Raw genomic sequence first — 15325 nt, forward strand, 5'->3', positions numbered from 1 at the left:
TTAAGCGAGCATTCTTGTATATTTCGGGTATCTCGAAAACGGATGTAACGATTTCTTTGAAATTTGCAATATGGGGGCGTAAAATCTATCTGAGGGCCTACCGCGAACCACGTTCGACGTGCTGCCTCCCTGTCACACTTACGTACGAACTTACAAGTGCGACAGAGAGGCAACACGTCGAACGTGTTTCGCGGTAAGCCCTCTGAGCTAGGTCTTATCTCTGGGAAAACGCGCATTTTTGAGATTTATATGAAGCAAAGCTCGGTCTCTCATATAGGTTTCTCATGTTTCTTTAATTATTAATGTAAATTACTAACCAAAAACTTACAATAGGCATACATGTCATATTGAGGGTGTGCAATAAAGAGGATTCGTATTGTATTAGGCAACCCCAAAAGATCAAAAATACATCCTAAGTATTAAAACGTCCATATCGATTGTCTTGACAACGCGACGAGCAACATAAAACCGGCCAAGTGCGAGTCGGACTCGCGCACGGAGGGTTCCGCACCGTCAACAAAAATAGAGCAAAATAAGCAAAAAAACGGTCACCCATCCAAGTACTGACCCCGCCCGACGTTGCTTAACTTCGGTCAAAAATCACGTTTGTTGTATGGGAGCCCCACTTAAATCTTTATTTTATTCTGTTTTTAGTATTTGTTGTTATAGCGGCAACAGAAATATATCATCTGTGAAAATTTCAACTGTCTAGCTATCACGGTTCGTGAGATACAGCCTGGTGACAGACGGACGGACGGACGGACGGACGGACAGCGGAGTCTTAGTAATAGGGTCCCGTTTTTACCCTTTGGGTACGGAACCCTAAAAAACTAGTTTGATTGATGTATTCAAAAGGTACTTTAATATAAGGCCTCCTTTTTTAAATATCTTTCGGTAAATTTAAATAATCACGATTATTTAGCAGTGGCGCTAGTGTGCACGTTGATGGGCTCTTAATTAAATTTTTGATGAGTTTTTGAACTACAGCGTTGACCGTAATATTACTGTTGGTAGGTAACCAGGCTTTCAGGCTGCTTGTCCGTTTGTCAAGTGTCAACCTGTCAACCCACATGTCAACACACGAAGTAATTCATTTAGCGATTTTAGCAGTAGTTTAGCGACAAACTGGAGAGCTAAGCACATAGCGAGCCGCCTGTTAACGCTGGAACACCGGGCCATTTATAACGAGAGGTTAATTTTGGATAATTAGGGGGAAAGTCAGCAGCAGTAGTACAGACAGTACAATAGGCTACATGACTAATTTTCATTGATGGTATCAATCGATCGGATTTGTTTTTAGGATCAAATGTCTATATGGGACCCATTGCATTAAAGTAACACAAAAGTCAGAAATTGTAGTCAAAGGCCGACAGTCGCACTTCACTCGCGAAACGCCTTTAACAAAACGACAAGTTAACGTGACGTCAAGGTCTCTGAGAGCCCATCTTGTAGTATGGAAAAAACAAGAAAATTGCGTTTTTGTCGGTGAAATATTGCGTTTAGGTATATGGTTGCTCTATACAATATTTTTTTGGATAAAATGTAAGGAATCGAATAGTAGGTACCCTTACTTTTATATATCGTTTTTGGAAGTTAAAAAAACTTAAATTTTGAAACTTTTAGGTCCTGTATTTTAGTAAAATTTCCATATTTTATTATAATATCCACATTATTGTGATAAATTGCTTGTTCGCTATCTATTTTACTAGATTTTGTTATAAAATTCAACATGTGTCATCATCCCTATTCTCAGGTGCTTGGCAAAGTGGCTATATTTTATAATATAGCCACTTGAGTTCTGGGATTAAAACTATTTGAAGTGAAAACTTCTTTAGCGGCGCTGGGCACTTTTTGAGGTGGGGAAAAAATGATAAACTCGAGACAGCGTAAGGCGATCACGTGACCGTAAGGGGCGTAAGGCGATCACGTGACCGTAAGCGGCGTAAGGTTTAGATGGCCACTCATAATTTAAATGGCATTTAAATAAATAAAGAAAAACTCAATGTTATTTGACATTTATGTTGCGGACTCCTTTTCAAGACTCTTTACCTATGTTCAAATAATTTGACGTTGTCATGGCAGTATGCTGTAAATAAACATGTCAATGAAAATGTGTGATCTTATTTGAGAATGATAATAATATATATTAAATAAATAGAATACCTCCGCTAAACGTATGTATCGTGTTACAGGGCGTCGGTAACATAGTGAGGTGAGTTTTCACTTCTATCGGCTCTCCCGGAGTGCAACCGTTGTTGCTTGTTTTTTACCAGTATGTATTAGCGCAATGAACCTACTAACATCACCTATGCTTATAACGTAGTCCTTGGTAAGAAGCTCATATTCATTGATCTATATTTAGCATTATTTAGCTCCACTTAAATTTCTAGGAAAATACAAAATCACACCGACAATCACTGATATCTCTAAGTATTCTAAATTAATATATTGATTATGCAATTAATAATAAGTTACGGGATTATTCCATATCTCCGTGATAATGGGTGATAACAATGAGAATAGAATGTTTCGTGGTAATGCTATAAATAACTAGAGCAATTTAAGTTATTAAGTTACGCAATAAAAAAATATATAAAAAAGAGCAATTTAAAATAATAATAGTCTGTGCGGATAGAGAAGAGTCGTAAAATGTATTGGATCCCATACATTTCACCACTCTTCTCTTTCCGCACTCTTTATGATTCTGCAAACTGTTGGATCGATTTATATCAAACTAAGCTAAGATTACCGCAAGGGAATTCGCTTTCACTTAAAAAAAACAATATAAATTAAAAGGTTGATTGGTAACATGAAGTCCGCCTTTTGTACGATTGTTTTTTTTGTGGAATAAAGATTAAATAAATAAATAGTTACCGCATAATTGACGTTGTTTTAACTTACCTCGGTCTCCCGAAAAATCAATTCTGGGACACTTTTTGACATAAAAACTCTCGATATCGGTTTGTATTTACAAGAGTTGATATTAGAAGGATAATGTTTCTTCTAAAAGTCGGAAGCGTGACGAAGTAGCAATGGGACAGATTGGAATGGAGTATGCGCTGATAAATATTATATTTCATATTTATTTTACTTTTTTCTTCATAATATTTGTTCCTGAGATACCTATGGATGTTTATTTATGTAGTAGTATATTTTCAGTTTTTGTTTTAACACTAAGGTTTGATTAAAAAAAATGTTTGCAAAACTACGTTATACCTACCTATTAGTCGTGTAGAGTTCCCTAGAAGTTTTTTTCTCCATAAAGCAGAACCCATTAAAGCCAGACGCAGCTACCACTATTTACCTGACCCGAAAGTTAATTAAGTAGGTAAATAAAGTTTATTATAAAAAAACTTAAAAAATGACTACCAAGTTTAAGTTGCTTGCAGTTAATCTTAAACTTTCATGATTCTTGGCGACTTTTGCGATTTCAGATTACTCAGTTAAGTTCAAGGGAAAATATTACGAAAGCTCGGGATATTTTACAACTATTATTATTATTTATTTATTTTCATAAGACACGGTACATAGGTGTTACATTCAACTAGGACTGCCAAACTGCGAAACAGTTTGGTGGCAGTTTAGTTAGCTCTTGATATACATTTTTGTGTTTGACCTATGCGAGTCAAACATGGAATTTCACAGTTTGTAACAAAAATAAGATTAGATCATGTCAAAGAAGTATGGAGAGAAGTATACTCAATATAAAAAGAATTCAAAAAATATCGCATACATTAATTAGAAAGAAGACGAAAGTCACAGACGCCCTAGGTCACTGTAAGAAATTAAAGTGGCGGTGGGCGGGACACGTCGCTAGGATGACAGACAACCGATGGACTCACAGACTGACCACTTGGAAGGGGCCATCAGGTACAAGAAAACAAGGCAAACCCAAAGCGCGATGGACTGACGAAATAGTGAGACTGGCTGGTGATCAATGGATGCAAAAAGCTAATAACAGAGACGTTTGGAAATCACTAGAGGAGGCCTTCACCTTCGAGTAGCGAGGGGTTCTTACATTATTAGATATTATAAATTAGGTATAAAGCAATGTTAAAACGTATTACTGTTTTGTAGAAATAGGTTTATTTAAAAGTGTGTCATTTTTATTTTTTGTAAGAAATATAAGGCTTTTTTATTTTATTTTATTTTTATTTTATTTATTTATTTATACATTTTTGTGTCAATGAAATATTTATAAACATGCTGTATTCTTTTAACTTAATAACTAAGCTGCTTGCTGCTTAAAGCTGTATTTTTATGTTCTCCCTCAATTTATTTTAATAGTCATTTAGGTCTTTTATTCCTCGGCCTACCTTACCTACCTATTCAGATTCGTAGATTCGTAGGTATCGATTATTCTGATTGTACCTACGCTAAATCAAATAAAGTTACCTACATAAAAACCAATCAATACGACCAAAATAAAAATAACTTTCCTATTTGCCTAATAATAACTAGATTATCTATACGAGAATATATACGTCATCAGAATCATCGTATTTAGAGAGCTTAAAACGACATAACTGCCACGATCGGGGATGGCACTTACGCCCTTTATCTCTAAACATGTGGCAACTTTATTTCAAAATGGCGGACGCTAGTCACGTCCCGATGATCAGCGATCCGGGGAAGTTAACCGCTTCATACTTGATATGCAGGTGGTTTGATGAATACTGAGTTTATTCTATTTATTTTGCATAGGTAGGTAAATATTGGTACGTTGGCTGGATATTTTAAGAATAGGCATTGCGTTACAACACACATAACTGAAAGATAGGGTTGTTAAGACAAACAAAACTGTAATTTCATAACACGCCGATTTATTCATTTTTACGCGTGACTAGGGTTTGCAATCCGGATCCGAAATGTATGAAATTATCCGGATCTGGATGTGGATCCGCGGTCTTCCCAATACATTTCGGATCCGTCGTGAAAACCCTACGCGGGACACGCACACTTACTTATGTAACTCGACGGCTGAGCGGTGAATGGCTATTCCCCGATATGCGAGCATGTGTGCGTGCAAAATCAGCTTGTCATAAAGTCACAGTTTAAATGATTGCAAAATTCCAAAAAAACCGGCCAAGTGCGAGTCGGACTCGCGCACGGAGGGTTCCGCACCATCAACAAAAAATAGAGCAAAACAAGCAAAAAAACGGTCACCCCTCCAAGTTTAATGTGCCTCATCAGGTTTGTTAAAAAAATCAATAATCCGACCTATATATAAACAGGGGAATCACCTAGACTACTCAAACTACAGACCCATAGCCATACTGTCAGTGATTAATAAAATAGTGGAAAAAGTATAGTATCACAAATAAGTAAGTATTTAGAAAAGAATAACATTATATCTGATTCTCAGCACGGGTTTAGGCGCGCGCGTAGCACTGCAACCGCTTTAGCCGCGTTCACAGATGAGGTTAATGAACACTTAAACGATAGAAAGTACGTTGTCACCCTATATATTGACTTTAAAAAAGCATTCGATACCTTGGACCACGGACAGCTCATTGTTGCCATGCAAGAGTGTGGGGTCCGTGGTCCGGTACTCGAGTGGTTCAGAAATTACCTAACTAACAGGACCTTAACCACTGTGGTCGACGGAGAGAGCGGGGAGGAGGCCAGCGTGATCTACGGCGTGCCGACTGGTTCTATCTATGGTCCTGTAGGCTACATTATGCATGTGAACAACATGAGTAACGTGGTCCAGAACTGTTCGACCTATATGTATGCAGACGACACATGCATAATGTACGCAGACAAGGACATAAAAAATGTTGAAAAATGTATCCAGAATGATTTTATAAACATAATAAAGTGGTCTCATGACAATGGAATCATACTAAACTTAGAAAAAACTAAATGTATGTTAATTAAGTCACCTTATTTGCAGGCCCCGAGCGATATTATTATTAACATAATAGGGCATACCTATGATTGTTTACATAAGAACCAAATAAATTGTAAATGTTCCAGTATTGAATTTGTAGATAAGTATAAGTACCTAGGTTTGACTATTGATACCAAGTTCAATTGGGGCATCCACATAGATATAGTATGCAATAAACTTCGAGCAATTATGACAAAATTATATAGTTTAAAAATATTGTAAACAGGAAAATATTGCACACTTTATATCATTCGTTAGCCGAGTCAATAATTTGTTATGGTTTAAATGCATATGGGCGAACTTTTAAAACTTACCTAGATAAAATATGTAACATCCAAATTAGAATAATTAAAAATATATTAGTTGATAAAAACACTAAAGTTAATTGCAAACAAAACTACACGTTATTGTATAAAAAGTTAAAATTTTTACCAGTTCATGAAAAAGTTAAATACTTATTATGTATAGAAAACTATGACCTTGACAGCTTTAAAACATGTAGAAAACCATTACGTAATTTTAGGGTAAGCACAAAACGAAAATATGTACAATATAATACTAATAATTATTACGGCCAAAGAACTCGTAAATACTTAATACCTAAGATTCTTAACCAACTAAATAGTTCAATAGACCAATGTAAAAGTAAACAGATGTTTAAAAAAAGATTAAAATCACTATTTCTAGATAATATAAATCCATAGTATGAATGTATAGTTTTATTAGTGTTCGTTTGTATTATTGCAATATTGCATTAACCTTGGGTGAATAAGTATTTCACCTCACGAGAGAAGCCTAGTACAATAATAAAACAAAATCATAATAATAAGGATCAGGGTCATGTTGTCATGAGGTGAAGTAGGTACCTACGCATGCTGACCGTACAGTGTTACAAACCGGTCTTGTTGAATTATTATATATTATGCATGGTAACTTTAGATTTAACTTAACCTAAGAATAGTATATATATATACAGTTTGCTCTGTACTCTGTAGGTATAACGCATAAAGTACATACTTATAAACATAATCGAGAGCGCACTATTCGCCAACAAACTGTCTACAGTTTGGCGAAACTTTTGTATACCTAGACATAAGTATTTTTTGAAATAAATAAATTAAATAAATTAAATTAATTAAAAAAAAGTACTGACCCCGCCCGACGTTGCTTAACTTCGGTCAAAAATCACGTTTGTTGTATGGGAGCCCCACTTAAATCTTTATATTTTAGTCTGTTTTTAGTATTTGTTGTTATAGCGGCAACAGAAATACATCATCTGTGAAAATTTCAACTGTCTAGCTATCACGGTTCGTGAGATACAGCCTAGTGACAGACGGACGGACGGACGGACGGACGGACAGCGGAGTCTTAGTAATAGGGTCCCGTTTTTACCCTTTGGGTACGGAACCCTAAAAAGAGGTTAATTCTCACTTGTACATGCTTGTACATACCTATACCCTAACCGTTACCACAGGCCTACGCCCGTTTTCTGAAACGGTTTGACTCTGACATCTTTAAAACCAAACTTTCTACAACGGCCCAGCTTTAAATTACGCTTTAATTTAACCTTTCACATTCCAGCACCATGCGACTACTAGTGGCGGCCATCTTGTTCGTGTCGGCCATCTTGTGGAGCGACGGCCTCGAGCTGAGCCCGCGCCCTCGGCGCCCGGAGCGCTTCGACACGGCTGAACAGATCTCCAACTATCTGAAGGAGCTGCAGGAATACTACTCTGTGCACGGCCGGGGCCGGTGAGACTGTCTTTACTCTGGCATAGTAGTGGATTTGTATTTGTAGGGGGTTAAGGGGCTCAAGCCCCCCCTCCCCCCACAAACATTTGAGTTCGTTCATCATTAAAGAATAAAAGGTTAAGGAACTTAGGGATAGGTTATTAAAGAATTCATTGATTAATGTAGGAAGGGGTCAACCGAAATCCTGGAGCGCCACTGGGCTGGCAAGGCTATAACCTCTAGGGAGTTTATAACTTTTTTTTTACAATCCATAACTCCCGCGGGAACAATATAGGCCGTACACCTTGCACCTGCATGTAATAAGATCTTTTTCGAGCAAGTGTAATGAAATAGTTATTTGTACAACAAGAGATCAAAGTTTGATATTTCTTCGAGTGCTTATGTTGAGTCCCGTGCAAGCGAAAGATTCTATACTCTACTCTATAGAATCTTGAGCGTAGTAAGGGACTCAAAAGCGCACGAGATGTAAATAACTTTGATCTCGTGTAGTTCACAAAACTTTTCACCTCAGCAGTGAGAACATATTAGAGAACCCGAAAAATGTATTCCTTCTTCATCACTTACCTATTCACTCATGTTTTCTTAAGATATACCAACAATTAAGTTTTCACCTCAGCAGCTCGAACAAGGGTACTTTGCTACTTAAAAACAGTGAGCAAAATGCGATTTTGCTCACTGTTTTTAAGTAGCAAAGTACCCTTGTTCGAGCTGCTGAGGTGAAAATAATATTAACGTCACTAATTCGGATTATGTAAAGAAAGAAATGTACTTAATACAAAGCCTAGTTTTAGCCCGTAATAGCAGGCGTGTCTCACTCCGCGATTTCGTCGCTTTGCTACAGGTAGCTAAAAGTACATCCGTTCGGCCCCAATTTTGGGGAAAGCCATAAGCCGCGCGTGGCGCTGTCGCCACCTGGCGGCCATATCTGTCCTGATCGTAACAGACGCGTTTTGTTAGAGAGTGAGTCTTCTGTACTTAGTACTATTATTTATTCTGTGGTAATAGGGAGTTAGTTATACTCGCTTTCTAGTCCATGGTGGTTTTCTAACCACCGCTCAAACTTTTTACCAACCGCCTGCGATAAGTAGTAGAACATGAAACTAACGTTCACAATGTGTCCTCTCGCTGGTTCCGCTCTCCCCGTGGGATGTCGCTAGTATCGCATGTTTTTTAAGTACCTACATAGAGCTACAGATGGCGTTATCTTCTATAAAAATAGTTTTATCAAGTATTATATTTTCTGTTGACATAAATTTTAACTTGTATAAGTATGTCTTTTTCTTAGGTAAGCTTACAGAACAGACATAAAAGTCTGATTAAACCTAACGTATTAGCTAATATCATTAAGAGTCATAGGAAGCCAGCCGCCACCATACAATCGACGTAGACTAGCATACAACATACAGCTAACGTTTTTAATTATTTTCACTTAATTAAAAGTACTCCTTTCTTTCCAGTTACGGCAAAAGACAGATGCACATATCGGACGCGTCGGTAATATTCAAGGAATTCCCATTTTTCGACCACAGCCTCCAGAATTTGAACGAAGATACAGTATTTAAGGCGCTCGCATACCAGTAAAATTATGACTGCATGCAGGACTTGGCAATATTGGCGGAAATATCGCCGAAACATTGACTATATAATCGAAAATATTGCCGAGGTCTTCTTAGAATTGTACACGTTAAATACGTTTACTTGTATACATTGTTGTGTATTTTTTGTTCAGAATATAAACAATGGAGCATTAAGCAAAGATTCTTGCGAAGCATAAATATGTAGTATTCCCGATAATTTTTTTGGAAAGGAAAATATAGTTTGTAATACTAATTTAAAAAAATAGTGTCTGTCTAAGCTAACTTTATGCGAGGTGTCTTTATAAACGTAGTATTTTCATTAAAAAATGACATTAATGACGACATCGCCACACTTTGTCATTGCGAATGCCATGCAGAGTTAGGTTAGTCCGGCTCTATATCAACGAAGACATTACGAATACCCTTAAATGTATAACTGCTGAAATGACTATATTATTAGAGTGATCTAAGTTTCTTTAAAATCTTTTAAATGAGATTTTAGTTTAGTATATTTTTCTTTACACTGTTTGCCATTATACTATGTCAATTGATAAGTAATTTCTAGAATGATCTCCAAGGGAATATTGCTGGCAATATAAAATACCTTAAATATTGCAGAGGCTTTAAAAATATATACGTTTAATACATTTTTTTATATGAGTGATTAAAGAAATAAATAATTTAAATATTTAAAACGACGATGAGCTCTTACTGCTGGAATAATTAAAGGCATAAAAGAGTAATATTTATTTATTTAAACTTTATTGCACAAATATAAAAATAATGTACAAATGGCGGACTTAATGCCTAATATAACATGTATTTGTTAATTGGGTCAGTCAACTATTTCTTGTTGTTATTCTGTCCCATCAGCGAGGAGACAATAGTAGCATAGATTGTTAGAAGAACTGCTGCACCATGTTCTACTAACATGCTCAGTAGATGTCCCATTATGGAAAGGTCTTAACTACCATAAAATGCAAGTTTGGTTCATTTAAATACGAAAAACCTAGAATTTTAAGAGTGACTCAGGAGACCGTAACCATAGCAACGTGTGACAAGAAAAAGTTGATTAACCCAATTACCTACCTTTGAATTTCCTTTTTGGGAAATAAAATAATGTATAATTTATTTTAGCACTTGACTAAAAATACGTGTACTAAACCTGCTTGTTTATTTCAATTGTGCACCGTTTTTTTTTTTTCTTTTATGACAATTAGGTACCTAGGTCAACTTTTGCTCCGCAAATGGTACATTTGTTATTGTTTTTATCATAGAATATGTTTGTTGAATTTTATAATATTTTTAAAACAATGTAAAAAGCTACCTTGGCGTATAAAAGAAAATTTAACAGATATAAACCTTATTATTCTTTATAAATTTTCTGTAACCTACTTATAAATCGATTATTAATTTATTCTAGTCAATTATTGCTACCTGTCTAGTCAATTATTATTTTAATAATTCTGATAATTAATCCCTTAACATAATTTACAGGCTGGGTGATAAATTATTTTCAGGGATTATTAATTATAATAAAAAGTAGTGTAAAATATGAACAGTTATGGGTAATTAGTTGTAATGTATTCCAAAATGCATAAGTTTCAAAGTTACAGTTGTTTTATTTATGTAAGGACTGTAAGGTCAATAGGGATAAGTGTGGCTGCGGGGTAAAGTGGCTGGCCTTCACATTGGGGCCTCTTTACACATTGATTAGTGTTTATTGCGAGTTCATACATTTGAACGCAAGTAGGTATAGCAATTGTATAAACTCTCAATAATCCTCATACGAATCTACTCTACTCCCTGGGTACGAATTATGTCCACTGGGGTAACGGAGTTATAATGAAAATCACTTATAGATATATATTAAACCAGAAGCACATACCCACTAATAATAATAAAATAAGGGGCCTCTACGTGTTGGTTCTATATCCCCACGCAAACCTATCAAAAGACCGGGATTATAGGCCCGTGCAATCCAAGGAGATACAAGTAATAATAAAGTTCTTTATTTAGATAACCAGGATCCATAGTAGGTATATTGTTATAGTTACATATATTTTATGTTTTACTTATAACTAAGGTTAGTAGGTTTATACATTTTACAAAAGAGTTTATACAAAACAAAACAAGTAAAAACAAATAAAATAAACTTATTTTCGAGTCTATACTATTTTTAATATTAGAAAAAGGGTAGGACAAACAATCTTGACGTGTATTTTTAATGAATAACACTTTTGAAAAATAAATCACGGCAAATATGGAATAATTATACAATTATCTAGCACATATGAGCAATTACATTATTTTAGTTTCGTAAGTAATAGTTACTTGTTTAGCGTTTTTCAATAAAAATACACGCAAAGATTGTTCACCCTTTTCCTAATGGTAAATAAAACGAAGTATAGAGCCCAAAGATTACACACCTTAATCACAACATACTATAAACAATACAACATTGACAAATCGCCCGTTTTGGTGTAGGACCGTTACGGACACAAATAAAGAAGAAAGTATGATCTATTGAGCCGCAACTGTGTTGTCTTCCACATTTCCCTGGCCACACTCGTTGTCACTGCAGCAAGGGAGAGACTCGATCCTGTCCGTGTACCCTTTCATGGTTAAAACATCGATCACCTGCTGATTAAGCTCGACGTCGGGCTGGTAGTGGTCCGAGCATGCCCCTAAGCAGGGTGCGTGGCAGCCGCCACAGCCTCCTGGCTGTAGTGGGTGACAGGTGGGACAGTGGCTTGCTAAAGCACTGGTCCTCCCTACATGTTAGTTTTAATAAAATTGTAAATTTAATTTAATTTTATGTTATTTATGATTGTTTAATTGTAATTTAACTTTAATTTTAATTGTATTTAATTTAATTTTAATTGTATTTAATTTAATTTTAATTTTATTTAATTTAATTTTAATTTAAAATATGGACTATTAATTGTCTGAAATAAATTTATTTTATTTATTTATTTTTAAAACTATAGGTACAGTCTTTTTATGCAACAAAAATTATTTGGACGTGCCCCTCCCCCACAAAAGTCGGCAGACTGTTTTGTACAGAAAATAACAAGGATTATACCTAAACGTCATAGTTTCATAGAAAATTGACGTTTATGATAACACTTCATACTTTGTTATTGCAAAGCAATGATATTATATAACCATAGATAGGTTATACTCATACTTGAAGAGCACAAAAAATACTTCCATATTTATTTCTGTGCCTACGAAGAAATCTGTTATTTTTGATTAATTTTCTCATTTCATCCATCTTTGTCACACTCGTTGTTAAACATAAGGTCGTCTCTTTCTCTTTCGGTGTGCGAGAGCTCGTTAGCACGTGCACATTTCTCGCTTGTCCAGCCGCGACTAAAGGCAACTTGTCCAATTTGTCACAAGTTAAGCGCTTCAATTTTGGAACGCCTATAACCTATCTTGAGTTATAAATCATTGTTGCAAAGTGTATGCAGAATTCGTTTGGCGATAATATAGTATGGAGGTATTTCCATACAAATTTCAAAATGCCTTGTGTGACTTCGATACGCATTTTAGTATCCCAAGTATAACACTTAAAATAGTACCGTAATATATTAGAAATAAATCCTAATATTGAATGCAGCCGAGTCTAGAGTTCGATTTCATCGAATCTATAGCAAAACAATACATTTGCAGTCGACAGTGGCGTTACCTGAAAAGATTTGTAGATATTGCACCACACGAATCGAGTTGTTTTGACAATTATAGACCTTAAAATGAAAGAATTAAGAGTCATGTGAAAAGCTTAGTTCCAAATTTTCCCGTCTCCCTAAATACGTTGTGTCGCTGCAAAGTGGATTATAAACACGATGCGCGCGCAGCCATAAAGTCGGAAGGTGTTTTATGGGACAAACATTGGTGCGAGTATTTATACTTAGTTAAAATAAGTGATTTAAATCTAGAGTAAATGACGTCGTAGTTGGAAAACATCTTTTTTTCACTTAAACGAGAACGATAAACTATCGACAAAACAAATAAAGAAGAAAATGCACATGATAATACCTACAGTAACATAGTAAATAATTTTTAGTAGACCGTACTTACTATGTAAAGCCTGACCAGTAATATGTTGCGGAATTTCACTGGAACTAATTTTTTCATAATATACTGACCTGTCACCCTATACATGGGAATAACAGCGCCCTCTTGACAATGATCATATATTACTGGTCAGGCTTTATAAAATATTGAAATTTTATTTTACACACCTGATTAGACCTCCAAGAATGCTACAGTTTTGATAAAAATGTGTCTTTGCTTAGCAACTATCTAAATAGTAAGGCATACTCGTATGTTATAATTATAAACATTTAGTTTCTGGTGTACCTGCATAATTAAAAAAAAAACAAGAAAGCAAATTAGGTAACGAAAATATTGCAAGAACTTATTTCTTTTAAAAATTCACAATTATTTATAACTAGCTGCGCCCGCGGCTCCGTTTATAATTGACAAATGGATCGATCGCTGTTTTTTATTCGTATTCATTGTTAAATTTCCATGAAAAATACTCTTTACAGTACATATGGTGCTACTTTCCCGAACTAGTGCGGGAAATAGCACTTTCCGTGCGTATGTCAAAAGTTTAAAGTGCCATATGTACTTACTGTAAAACGATGTACGATACACGTGCGAATAGGTAATTCGCAACTCGTGTTGAGTTAAAACACTCCCTTCGGTCGTGTTTTAATTTATCGCCACTTCAAATTTCCACTTTTCCGCACTTGTATCGTAAATGAGCGTTTTCCAAAAAAATTCATTCATGTCTTCAAAATATTGACTTCTTGGGCTCATTTTATTCAGAATCATTTGTACATTCACGCCTCATACATGAAAAAATGTGTCCCAAAATTTTGTATGAAAAAATATTTTCCAGTGCGTCACGTTCATACAAATAAAAAAATTATTCATACAAAACTGTGACGATCTGGAAAGGAAATCTTGGGACACATTTTTCCATGTATGAGGCGTGAATGTACAAATGATTCTTCTGAGTAAAATGAGCTCAAGAAGTCAATATTTTGAAGACAATTAATGAAATGTATACATTTACATACACATACACAAAAACGCTCAAATAACTATTCCTAAATACCTGTTCCAAAATACCAAGTACTGTGTCACTCCCATAAACAACCTCAGTGCAACCTCGCAGTGTTATTCGTGTGACGACGGAGCTTGCATTTTTACCAAAAAAATATTATATTATACCCTTTTTCACATAAAACCACTATTTTTTACCCCAGTTTATCTATTCGTGGTATATTTTTGACCTGAACTTTCTAGAATTTTGACGTATACCCGTGTTTTTAACCTTTTTGATGTGTATTAGTGTGTGGTGTAGGAAAAATAAATAAAGTGTAGGTAGTGTAGTGAAAAGTGAAATTGTGTTCTTTTTTAATTGATATTTTATAAGTGAGTATTTAGTGTCAAAAATGCACTTTACTGTTTTTTTATATATTATTAAGCGTAGGTATGTTAATGCATTATGGTAATAAAAAATGTTTCAAGATATTATTTTATTATTACGAGGAAATAAATAAAACGTTTATTTTTTTATTTGCGGTTTCGTTTTAGTGAATTACTTAATTACTTAATATTAATAAACACATGTTTTGTGATACGTCACCCCTAATAAAAACATGCGTTTTTATTACGTACCGTAAAATGGGGTGAGTAGGGTCAAAACTGAAATTCAAACCTCGATAACATTTTATTTTTACATATGAAAACTGAATGGTGTATATAATAAGTTTTCCGGACGTTTGTATTTTAGTTTTTATTTTATTTTGGGTAGTTCCATTTCATAACTTTGACGATAAAGAGGAAAACCCACCTCACCCCGTAGTGCCTCGTATTTGGGGTGAGAGGGGTTTTCATACAAAGGTGATTTTGGAAGATTGTTGGATCGATTTTTTTTATTATGCGTATTACTATAGCTCCATTTTAAATTGGAATACATTATTTTTGTAGCAGTAGGCTTAAACTCCCTTCTCACCCCCCTCTCAAACCTTCTCTCCCCATTCATAACCCACCTCTCTCCGCGAAACCTACGGTACTTAAT

At 35.1% G+C, this 15325-nt stretch overlaps 2 protein-coding genes across 2 annotated transcripts in view; one reads left to right on the plus strand and one right to left on the minus strand.

The window, feature by feature from the left end:
- Positions 1-9240, plus strand: part of LOC134659165 (pro-neuropeptide Y-like) — a 30435-nt gene extending 21195 nt beyond the window's left edge. Inside the window, exons 2-3 of the mRNA XM_063514794.1 lie at positions 7475-7645; positions 9103-9240. Of these exons, the coding sequence (XP_063370864.1) occupies positions 7479-7645; positions 9103-9226 (291 nt within the window). The 5' untranslated portion in view covers positions 7475-7478 and the 3' untranslated portion in view covers positions 9227-9240. The remainder of the gene's footprint in view (positions 1-7474; positions 7646-9102) is intronic.
- LOC134659005 (uncharacterized) overlaps positions 1-15325 on the minus strand; it is a 237202-nt gene that overhangs the window by 152332 nt on the left and 69545 nt on the right. The window lies entirely within an intron of this gene.

Source organism: Cydia amplana, chromosome 24, assembly GCF_948474715.1.
Source record: "Cydia amplana chromosome 24, ilCydAmpl1.1, whole genome shotgun sequence".
Classification (NCBI taxonomy): Eukaryota; Metazoa; Arthropoda; class Insecta; order Lepidoptera; family Tortricidae; genus Cydia; species Cydia amplana.